This window comes from Cervus elaphus, chromosome 5 (assembly GCF_910594005.1).
Source record: "Cervus elaphus chromosome 5, mCerEla1.1, whole genome shotgun sequence".
Classification (NCBI taxonomy): domain Eukaryota; kingdom Metazoa; phylum Chordata; class Mammalia; order Artiodactyla; family Cervidae; genus Cervus; species Cervus elaphus.
The window spans coordinates 96,386,403-96,398,432 of record NC_057819.1 but is presented as its reverse complement, the minus strand read 5'-3'; the positions used below and the strand labels follow the sequence as shown (position 1 = coordinate 96,398,432).

The window sequence follows — 12,030 nt, the reverse complement described above, 5'->3', positions numbered from 1 at the left end:
ATGAAGGGACCCCGCTTCTGCCTATCAGGTAGCAGCTCCAGGACCCGAAATCTAGGAACCCGGAGTCAGGACAGCCCTGGCGTCCCAGTCGCAGCTTCAGGATGAGCTGGACTCAGCCGAGACCCTCACATCTACGGATCCCCAAACCACAGAGAGGCAGGGAAGAGTCAGAGGAATAACATGGGAAATACACACATGCAAGTGATCAGGTTCATTTCTCCCCAAAATCTCTTGTGGAAGGAAAGGTACAAGAGGCAAGGGGGGAAATCTCAGACAAGAAAGGAGCTCCCTGGTAGCCCAGTGGTTAAGACTCCATGCTTCCACTGCAGAGGGTGCAGGTTCAATCCTCGGTCAGGGAAGTTCTGCATTCCATATGGTGTGGCCAAAAAAAAAAAAGGAGAAAGAAAAGGGACATCTTGCAACCCATCTCAGAGAGCACTGCCGTATTAAGAGGACTTCAAGGTAAGAAGCAGTGAACACATTTCACCTGAGGGGTCAGTGAGTCTCATGAGCACCCACTCATTCATTCAGTAAATATTTACCGAGTGCTCCTGTTCTCAGCAATCATGTGAAAAAGGCAAAGTCCTTGGTCTCAGACAACTCACCTTCTAGGGGAGGAGATAGTCAATAAATTGTTTATTACCCATACTAGATGATATCAGTTAACGGTAAGTGTCATGGAGGAAATAAATCAGGGTGAAGTTGTAACGGCTGGAATGAGTTGCTTAGGTTGGATGGTCAGAGGAGTCCTTTTGGAAGAGATGATATCTGAGTTGAGAGCCCGGTGATGAGGAAGCATAGTCAGTGAAGTCACTGTAAATAGCATGTGTAAAGGGCCTGGGGTAGAAGCGAGCTTGGCATGTTCTAGAAACAGAGAAGGCCGTTGCAACTGAAGCACAGTGATCACAGTGAGGGAGGGGGAACAAGGTCAGAGGCGAGTTCATAGAACCAGGGAGCGGATGTGGACCCAGCTTCAAATTTTAGATTTCATTTGAAGTGTAATGGAGGCACTTCCCTGTGGTCCAGTGGTTAAGGCTCCATGCTTCTAACACAGGGGGTGCAGGTTTGATCCCTGATCAAGAAACAAAGATCCCATATGCTGCGCAGCTCCAAAAATAAATAAAGCCATTAAAAAAAAAACTTAAAAAAATAAAATTTTAAAAATAAAGTATAATGGAAAGCCCATGGAGAGCTTCTTGCAATAGACAGACTTGATTGTATCTGAATTTTTTTGTATTGTTTTACATTTGAATTTTTAAAACTCCACTGTGGCCACCATCAGGAGAATAGATAAGGGGGACAAGAAGTGAGGAAACCAATTGGGAGATTAAAATAATGGTTCAAAAGGAATCTAATACACTCATTTACACCTCAAATTCTGTTCTTTAACTCCTCATACTTGCAATGAGGTTAAAAATGGGAAGCTGGCTAAAGGGAGAGGTTTGCTCTTTAAAGCAACGACAGCAACTGGCTCAAGCGTGAGACAAGAAAGGGTGAGCACCAGGCCCTTCCGCAGAGGGCAGGACCAAGCCACCTCCTAAGACGAGAACAAGCGGCCATCTGTTCCGGGGCCTGGGAGCAGACCAGCTCCTGCCTCATGCCCTTTCCAGCCCCGGGACTCTGGGGCTCCAACGCCAGGACTCCTGGACACTCCTCAGCCTCAGACTCCAAGCAGCTCGAAGGGCTGTCACCAGCTCTCCCATGTGAGAACCCAGGTATCATCCATGACACCAGCCTTCAAACCCTAAGGACAAAGCAATCAGTGACTGCTAATATCACAGAAGCAGACAACTGGACAACCTCCAGTACTGTATATGCATGCTCACTCAGTCATGTCTGACTCTCTGCGACCCCATGGACTGTAGCCCTCCAGGCTCCTCTGTCCGTGGGATTCTCCAGGCAAGAATACTGGAGTGGGTTGCCATTTCCTTCTCCAGGGGATCTTCCCAACCCAGGGATCAAACCCAGGTCTCCTGCACTGCAAGCATATTTTTTACCATCTGAACCACCAGGGAAGCCCAACTTCCACTAGCATAGTCTCACCAAAAAAAAGAAAAATCATACCCAAATCTACTGTAGCCTCTAAAACTAAATGCCACTCACACTTACATAGGGGACAGGAGAACATGTTAAATGACACCCAGAGACTCCATCCACAAAATCTTGATTGTGGGAAAGTCCCCAAGGCAAGCAACCCAGTTTCTTCAATAAAGAAATCATAAGGAGGAAAGGAAAAAAGAAGAGTTGTAGGAGAAAAGTTATAATGAGACATATCACTAATCACACTGGATTTTGTGAATCTTAACCACAAAACACTTTAGAAAAAATTTTATGAGGCAAAAAAAAGAAATAATCATCTTTGACTGGGGGAATATGAGACAGTAAATGAACCATAAAATCTAAATAAAAAATAAAACTTTAAAAAAATAAATAAATAAATAAAACTTTTCAGAGGCAATTAGGGAAATCTGAACACTGACTGAATGTGATATTAAGAAATTATTGTTAATTTAGGGGGTATGATCATTGCTAGTTTTTCAGAAGAACTCTTATCTTTAAGATGCATAAAATATTTAAGAATGAAATGATATAAAGTCTGGGATTTACTTCAAAATAATCTTGCGGGGGAGTGAATTAGTAAATAAATGAAACAAGATTGGCCATGAGTTAATAAAAGCTGAAACTGGGTATTGTATTGGACCATTCTCTCCAGTTTTGTGCATGCTTGAGAAGTTCCACAATAAAAAGCTGGGTTTTTTTTAAGCCAAGGATAAGCTTTTTCTAATAACCTACACAGGGTTAACCCTCTATACATTATGTCCCACCATGGAGGGATCAGATTCATTAGATTCACTATTCTGCCCCATAGAGCATGCCATGAGTGACTTGCTGAATGATGAGTGAATTTATATTTTCCTCTTCGTAAACCCCATGGTGAGAGTTGTCCCAAAATAACTACTCCCGTAAGATGCGGATTTTTTTTTTCATTTATGCTAACTGACCTCTCTCCAGTTCAGAACATCACACCTGCCGCCACATGGACTTTACCCAACGTTTCAGAAGGTAAATATTTTTATTATGCTCCCCTGTTTCGAACCAACTGCCAAAGATGCCCGTTGCCCCTGAGTCAATTCCTAGGCAGGTTGATAAGAAGTCCGGGGTCCCCAAGGAGGAGGAGGAGAAAGGAGGCTGAGGCTCTCAAGGAGGAGAAAAGGACAAATATTTTTTTCTACATTGTTTTGTCTTAATATAATAATGTATCTTGCTCAAGGATATGTTTCTCCTTAACAAGAACCTTCTGACTAATCTTGTTATCTTAAAACTTGTATACTGTGGGAGTGGGTCTGGTAAGACCTTTCTATTGTTAGTTCTAATCTTATTAATTTAAGATGTATGTTGTGGGAGTGGGTCTGATAAAAGTATATAAAGCCTTGCTAGGACTAGCAAGGGGGACACTCTCCATCCCCCTTCTGATGTCTATGTCAGAAGCTTTCTCTGCCCCTTTTCATACTTTAATACTGCTACACAAAAGCTCTTGAGCGATGGAGCCTGGTCCCTGGTCCCAAAGCTTCATCTTCTTCTTCGGAGATCACGAAACTGACACTGTTCACCATAAGCTATCACCCTTCAGAGGGCACCACCCTCCTCATCACCCACTTCTGTGATTACTGAAGCCATGCTCTGGGTCTCACCCTGCTCTGCCACATCTGTATGCTCCGAAAATCAGAGCGCTCTAAAGCAGCTCTCCAGGGACTTCCCTGGTGGTCCGGTGGCTAAGACTCTGTGCTTCCAATGCAAGGGGTCCGGGTTTGATCCCCAGTCAGGGAACGAGATCCCACATGAAGCAACTAAAAGATCTTGAATGCTGAAACTAAGATCCAGAGCAGCCAAAGAAAGAAAGAAAAGAAAGGTGCTCTCCATCACAGGGGTTTCCGAACTGCCATCACTAAGGAAGGCTTTGTTCAGGTGCCTCCTTGGAACCACACTCAAATTCAATCCCCTCTCAAATACAACATTGTTTCCATAGGATCACAGGTGCTAGAATTCCTCGGAAGATGGTGGGAAAGAAGCAGGACCTCCAGGTTGTCCCAAAACTCCCACAGAGCCATCAGATCAAGGCTGGTGAGCCCCACTCCCATTTCTCCAGGAGGCAAACTGAGGCTGGAGCTTCCAGTACAGTTCTCAGGACCTACCAAGAGTGCCTGGGAGTCTCCTTCTTCTGCGCCCGTATGGATTACCGATGTTGTAACCACTCTCCCTGGCATACCTCCCTCCCCCTCCCAAACAATATTTCCAAGTGGTCTGGGGAGGGCAGGAAGATGAAGGACCACTGGGCCATTACTACAAGACACACAGTACCTTACATCCCTCGTGGGCAACAGCCAGGAGTGTTATCTGCATAGGGCTGTCAATTAGAGGTGCTGGGAAGATCGATGGGTGAATTAAGCCTTCTGGGATGGATGACAAGGGGACCTGAATCTGACCTGACCCTGTGATGAGAGGGGGAAGAAGAAGGAACTCACACATTTCACACTCAGCATGAAGCTTAGGAAGTGCATAAGAGAGGCTGGCAGCTGCAGCCTGCTCCAGGGCCCCCATGGCCAGCGCCTGCAGAGCAAGGGTCAATCGCGTGCACTGATTTCAGACACTCAGAGACAAAGAAACTCCAGATAACAAACAGCAAGGGAAGTAAAGGTCGTTCAGCACAAGCATGAAAGCAAGCCCTCTCTCTCCTCGGTAGGTTAAATCCATGGCCAGAGCCATCAGCACGGCAGGAGCAACAGAAGAGCAGGATGAAGGCAGAGGCTGAGAGGGTCACCACTGTCTGCCTGCATTGCAGGGCAGAGCACAGAGCATCCAGGAGGAAACATAAGTACCAGGAGCCTGGGGCCTCCTCACCTGGGCCAACCCCTTCCTGTTCCCTGTCCAAGTCCTGCCCTGTGCCTCACTGCAGCCCCCCAACCCCAGACTCTCTCTGCTCAGGCCCACACCCGCCTGGCTGCCTTCTCAGTCCACCCTCGGCTGGTCTGGACCACTGGTGGGGCTGTCACCACCTGCCATCTTACTGTGGTTTCCAGGACACGGGCACAGAGAGAGGAGAATGGGAGTGATCTGCTCAAATCCCTCCATCCTCATGCAGTACTTCCTACCTTTCAGATGCACCGTGACCCATATCACCTCCCTGAGCCTTGCATGCCTTTTGTGGGGATGCAGAAACTGAGGCTCAGAGAGATGAACTCTATCATGTCACAGTCAAGAGAGGAGGGGGGACTAGAGCTTCTAGTCCTCTGTGCAGGACCTCTGCCACACTTCTACATTCAACACTCAGAGACAGGAGCTATTCTGAACTAGCTGCCATTCCATGGAGCATGCCTCCCTTCTCATCCCTCAAAACAGGTCCAGGTTGTCTTGGAACAGCCACCCCGTATCTTTCTGACTGTAGAGGGTTGGCTTGCTCATCTCCCTGTACGTATAAAATGCAGAAGGGCAGGGAATGGATAAGAATCAAAGTCTACGGGTTCTCCCAGACCTGGAGCCCTGAGCTTCCTAGTCCGGCTGGCAGCTTTTTCTGCTAGACAAGTGCGTCCTGAGCATCATTCATTCCTAGATCACCTGCAGAATTTGTGCCATGTTCTACACCATCTGTACTAGTTCTACTAAATAGATTCATTCTTGTGACTTGATTCGACTAATTTAAAGTGATGCTTCATATCACCACTGCAAGACAGAACATCAGTACCACTGGCCGTAACCAGGAGAGAATCCTAAAAATAAACCCTACAAAAACAACCTAAGTTGCAGGCAGGCACTGTTCCCCCACTTAAAGGCCCTGAGCCAGAGGTCTGCACTCTCTTTGTTATAAGTGGGAGATTAACAAGTGTTTAAAAGGTGTTAAAGTCAGACTAGCACCAACCTGAAACTTGCCCCTTAAAGAAATCACAAGGATTAGCAGAGAACTGAAAAGGGAAGAACTTTCTCACTAGGTGACTCAATGCTATTTCATGCTTAACCACCTTCAGTTACTTCACTGGAGATTCATCCCTGGCTGTGGGAAACATCAAATTACATTATAGGAAGGGGGAGGAGAGGGACTGAAGACAACCGACCATAGGGGACAACCCATGCCGGTTTCTCCAAGTGCTTCAGTTCACTGCCCACTGCCTCCCCCAGGCACACCCAGCTTCTGGGTGAGCCCAGGGGCCCCCAGTCACCACCCAGGTATCTCTGGCTCCATTGTCCTTGTCTGAGCCCTTGACCAACGCAGAACGCAGCACTAACTCTGACCGTCTCTGGAGATTAGAGTTCAGCAGAGCCACCAGAGCTTGCCCAAACCCCCACATCTCTGTGGACAGTCAACTCTAATGACCCCCAGTTGCTGGCAGACTTTGGGCTCATGCACCCTATAGAGCACAGAGGCTCTGCCAGCCTGTGTGGCCAGTTCCCTGGGGTCTTGTGGGCTGGAGTCCAGGAAGCTGCCTCCAAAGCTCCTTTGCCCATCCCAAACCCCACATCTCTCACCCCCATAGATCCTCCAGCCTACCTCTGAAACAGCCTGGGAGAACGATTTTCAACATCCAGGAGCAAACAGGAGAGTAAACCCAAGAATGGTGAAAGACAGAGAAACCCAAAGACAGAGAGACACGGAGGCGGGGGTGGAGGTGATAGACAACCTCCAAACTTGCTCCTGGCCTGCCGTCATCGTGCGCGAAGCTAGCAGATCCCAACCTGGCCAGCACCTCGCGGGCTCAGCCAAGTTGCAGAGAAGCAAATGGCATCTCCAGCGCATTGGGCCACTCGGGTCGGGGCCTGAGCCAGGGACGGTCGCCCGGGTCGAATCAATGGTACCCGCGCTGCAGGCTTTGGGGAAGGACGCCGCGCTAGGCAAATTCGAGAAGTGGGGATGAAGGACTTGGTGCCCCTCTGTCGGGGATGGAGTCCGAGGGTCCTCCCGGCCGCCCTCACCCACCTTCCCCCCCACTCCCGATTCAGCCAATGCCCAGCCTGGGCTTTTTCCCATAACAGCCAGTGTCCGGGGATAAGCTCCGAACTCGCTCGCCCGACAGCGCCCGGAGTGGAGGCTTTCTCCCATCCAGCTCGGAGCCAAATGCTCTCTTGCAAAAGTCCACCCCAAAGAAAACGGGGATTGAGCCCGAAAGCGGCGGGAAGAGGGAGGTGGCGCCGCCAGGCGTTACCTTTTCTCTTTACTCTGCTTTCGGGATTTGTGCAGGAGTCCGATGAGCACCACGGCGGCGCGGATCCCAGCCTTTCGGCAATGCATCCTGCCCGCCGGCTGGGACATGGCGAGGCCGCCGGCGGTGCCCGGCCGCGCCCTCGCCCGCCCGCCGCGCGCCCCCGCCGGCCCGGCTCCGCGCGCTCCGCGACGCCCGCTCCCGGCCCCTGCGCCCGCGCCCGGGTCCCCGGCCGCTCGCCTCGCATGGGCCCCGCCCCGCCTAGGTGCACCCCGGGGGTCAGGTGACCGGGCGCTCACTTCCCGGCGACCTTCAGTGTCTCCTCGGGGCCCGCCGGGCGGCCGGTGCCCGCTCCCCCAGCGCGGGCATTTCCAAGGCTCGCTCGGGGCGCGGCCCGGACGGGAGGCTCCGGGACTCCGGCCCCGACTCGCCGCCCGCGCCCCGGACGCCGCCCCGGCCCCGCCTCTCCGGCCCCGGCCCGGGGCGCCTCGGGTGCGGGCGGTAAGGGCGCCCCGGCCGCCCCAGAGGGACGGCGACCGGCTCGCGCTCAGCACTCGCGGGGCTCGGCGCCGGCGTTCGCCCTCTGCCCCGCACCCTGGCCCCTTCCCGTCCTGCCGGGCGGCCGGGCCCCGGGGCTCCCTCGCCTCTTCTCGGTCCCCTCCTCTGCGCTCCGCGTCGCCCGCCCCCGCTGGCCCGGCCCCGGGCTCCCTCCCCAGGCAAAGGCGGCTGACGCGCTCTCCCAGCCCGGCCCGCCGGGATACTTCTCCGATGCTGTCACTGTCTTTAAAACAGAGGGAGAAAAAACATGCACCGAGAGGAAACCGCGCGTCCTCAGTCCAAGCGAAACTGCCTCCGCGCGCGGGCACCGCCGCGGGCCTCCCCCACCCGAGCCAGGAGGCCGGGCGGTTAGAAGCGCATCCCGCGCCCAGCGCGCGGCGCCCGCCCTCCCGGGCCGGGGCTCCCTGGCGCTTTGACTCGGCTGGATGCTAACCTTCACCTTTCCCCAAATCTGGGAAGGGCTCGGCGTGCTGGGGCTGGAGAGATCTACTACAGAGTCAGCGTCTATGTGGGTTGGTTGGGCTCAGTCCCCCGGTTAACATTTGTTCTCCCGGCCCTGGGAGTTTGACACAACATAGTGTCCATGATGGATTTCCCGGCTGCTACACCCGCACCTCGCTGTCCCAGGTTGCCAGGGAGATGCAAGTTGAGGGAGGGGGGACCCTATTCCACCAGCAGCCGGGGCCCCAGCACCAGCCGCAAGCACCCTGCCTGCCTTCTTCCCACACCGCGTCCATGCTTCATCTTCCCTTCAGAACGCAAAGAGAAGGTCATGCCAGGCCGTGGGAAAAGGGCTCTGGCTGGGTCCCTACTGCGGGGCGCAGGGTGCTCCTAAGCCCCACTCATTCACTTCCATTTGCTGCCAGGAAGCCTCACCCCCTCTCAGCACCCCAACTCCCCCCACCCCCTGCCTAACTACTGGCTTGGCTTTTCCTTCCACCACCCCCCCCCACCACCCCCAGGGAAGGAAATGGGCAGAGGGCTGGAGGGAATTAAAACAAGCCTATTAGTCTATCTTGGGAAACAGCCCTGTTGGGGCCAAAGAGGTCCCACAGGCAATTTGCCTTGGTTTTTTTTGTTTGTTTTTTTTTTTAATACAATCTGCTGTTCAAGCAAGCAGAGAAAAGCCAGACAGGAAAGGGACCTTGCTGGAGAGGGGACCGGGGGGGGGGGGGGGGGGGGGGGGGGGGGTGTTGAATGGTTCAAGGGCCTGTGGCCTCAACCCCACCTCTCCGGTAGGCACTGCTTCTTGCTGGCATTGGAATAGGGGTAGGGCATGGAGCACCAGAGGGATGCCAAATTGTGCCTGGGTTATTTATGAAGCATCCATTAGCAATGGCCTCAGCCCCCCTGAGCCCGGCTGGGGGGTGGGAGATCACAGATATAGCCATGGCCATCTATTTATAGCCAGAAAACAGTGCCCCAGGCCCCACCCCTGGGATTGCAGCTAGGCAGGCTGCAAGGACTACACAAGTGACCTGAGAATCAGTCTGGAAGAAGGATGGGGAAATGAGTGCGTCCTCAGTGGGCAAGAGAGCAGAGCCCCAGCACCAGAGCCCAGGGCTTCTCCAGCCTTTGCCATTCACAGAACCTCTCCACAGCCAGGAGAGTGCTGGGGGCACTGGCCGTAGGTCTAGGCCAGCATGGGGTGTATTTTATCCACACACAGGGGTAGAGTACATCTCAGTGCAAGACCTGACCCCCTCCCAGGTGGGTGAATATGAATGGCTCCCACCTGCGCCCCACTGCCCGGGAGGTATTTTAGGTCAAGTGCATCAGTGGGAAACAGGACACTGGGATGAAAGTGAAAAATCTTTCCACCGAGAGGTAACTTTATTCATGCCATTCTGGGGTTCCAGGCCCTCTCAACTCATCTACACCCTCAATGTTTCCAGCCCCAATGTGGCTGAAAATACAAGGTTGTCCTCAAAAGACCTGATCTGATTCCTAGTGCCCTAAGATGTAGACATTTCCTGGGGATGGAGAGTCCTACCTTTTGCCCACACCCCACACAGGAAACACCAAAGCATTTGGAAACACCAAATCCATCAATAGCAGAGAAGATAATGGCCATTTGCTAGATGGGCCCATTCCACCAGTAATTATGAAACAATTAGGATGCATCCAGTTTTGTGCAAGAAATTAGGGTAAGAGAAAGTCAAGACCATCCTTGCTAAAACAAACAGGGCTAATACACATGAAACCACAAAACCATCCATTCCCGGCTGGTTTATCCACTGTGACCCAGCCACTGTCCCCCCAAATTCAGGCCTTCACAATTTTTGTCTTAATACCATACTACTCAGTTATTTACTTATTATTTTGCTTTAAGTCCACTCATTTCTTAACTAATTTTAAAAGAAAACATTACTACCACCCTAAAAGTGAAAATCTATTATCGCTTGTCATTCATCCCATAAAAACAAATACAAATTTATTAAATCCTAGCTCAATACCGTTACCCGGTGAAGGTTTGGCACCTGAAGCACCTTCGTTAAAAGACAAGCGTTAGATGTTAGCTACACACTTGTGCGAAATGAAGACACTGTCCTTGAAGAAATCACAAAGTTTGAAAGAGAATCAAAAGGGAACAATTTTTCAGATGGGTGACTCAAAGGCCCTCTAGGGCCACATGCATGGGGCACTTCAGGGTGGACCGAGGAGGCTGGATGCTTCCAGACTACAAGGAATGAGGTCAGTGAGGACAGAAGTGGTCAGAGAAGGGGTCTCCTCCTGGATCCCAAGTCATTTAGCAGCAGTTTATCGGTAGAGGTGTCCCAGCTCACAGGACCTCCAAGGTCTGTTCCAGCCCTCCCCTCCTTCCAGTCCACAGTCCCTGAGAACAAAGTGCCAGGCAGCTGCCAGTCTGGGTCTCTGCGCCCAATCCAGGGAAACCCAAAGACTGCGGGGGCCCTGGGTGTGAGCTGGAGATGAGGAGGGGATGAGGAGTTAATCATGAACAGAGGGCAGACAGCTGCACAGCCCCGTTCCTAAGGGGCCAGTGGGGTGAGGCGGACAGACACGCATGCTTGGTCCTGAAGAAAAGAGCCTTCTGTGCCCGGGAAGCCGCTCCAGGAGACACATCCGTGTGAAAAACGGGGACTCAGCCCCGCTGCCAGCGCCCAGGTCTGAGAGAGCCCAAAGCAAGCGCTCCCTCCGCGCCCCACCCCACCTCCACGCCCCACCCCACCTCCACTACTCTCCAAAAGGATCGCAGCCCTTCTTGGCTAGGATCGTGGGTAGATGTGGGGCAACCGGGGCTGCGGAGCCACACGGGGTGAGGCCTTTTACGAAAACCAGCTATTTTTAAATGTCTTGCTTGTCCCCGTCTGCAGGGGACAGCGTGCCCAGCCATCACACCAACTTTGGAGCAATTCAAGAATTAAAACCATACAATATTAGATCGACTCAGGACGGGTCAGTACCCCTCACGCTCTTATGCCTTTGAGGGTACACTCACACACACACCAGCTCCAGCTCAGAGAAATCACTCAGAAGCCCCCCAACCCTACCCCCATGTCTCCTTTCTGCAGAGCACTCACACCTGGGCTTGCAAAGAACCAGACCGACGTTCATTCGTGGCAGGTACGTCAGCGCCCCCTGCTGGACCACGTTACTATTGCGTCTCTGGGACATCACCAAATGAGCAGAAGAGGAGGGGGGAGGAGGGGCGGAGAGGAAGGGGAGAGGAAAAGGGGAGGGAAGGGAAAGATTGGGAAGGTCATTTGAGGTGGGGAAGCAGTTTCTATTTTGAAAAGAGAGAGAGGGATGCAAGAGAGATCTTCGCCAACACGTTGACTCTCCTCCCAGCTCCTAACCTCCCGTCTCTCAGAACTCACAACCAGCCCCCCAAAGGGGTCCATCCCACAACAGGGTCCTTCGGTGACAGCAACAGGCCATGCCCAGGCTGGGCACAGGAGCCAAGTTTGGGAACCGCAGCTCAGCCTACCTCCCCGGAGCCACACACATCCTACCGAACAGAGCATCTGCCGAGAAACTGGCTCAGATTCTGGAAACGGATCTCAGTGACTTGTGTGGCATTTCCGAGCTCCAGGCAAAGGAAACCAAGCCCGAGGAAACCCACAGATCCCACTCAGCGGCAGGCATCCACCCCTTGGGCCACACATCATTTGGTATCCAGAGCCTGCCATGGAAGACGTCCATCAGAACTTTGCTGATTTCCTGTTCGGGAATTACAAAAGGGGGGTGGGGCGGTAGGCGGAAGAAGAAAGGAGTTTTTCATCTTTTTCTTGGGTTCCTGAAGGTATTTAAAATATTTCTT

General features: G+C 52.4%; 1 protein-coding gene across 8 annotated transcripts in view; it reads right to left on the bottom strand.

Annotated features, from left to right (window-relative positions):
• RAP1GAP2 (RAP1 GTPase activating protein 2) overlaps positions 1-12,030 on the bottom strand; it is a 216,333-nt gene that overhangs the window by 139,749 nt on the left and 64,554 nt on the right. For 3 of the 8 annotated variants that reach the window (XR_006341203.1, XM_043903401.1, XM_043903402.1), the window contains exon 1: positions 7,194-8,133. The exons of the other annotated variants lie outside the window; for them this stretch is intronic. Coding sequence is in view for 2 of the 3 variants with exons in the window: in XM_043903401.1 (XP_043759336.1) it covers positions 7,194-7,300 (107 nt within the window). In the remaining variant the exon portion in view is untranslated. Of the gene's footprint in view, positions 1-7,193; positions 8,134-12,030 lie in introns of those variants that run through there. 8 annotated transcript variants of the gene reach the window in all.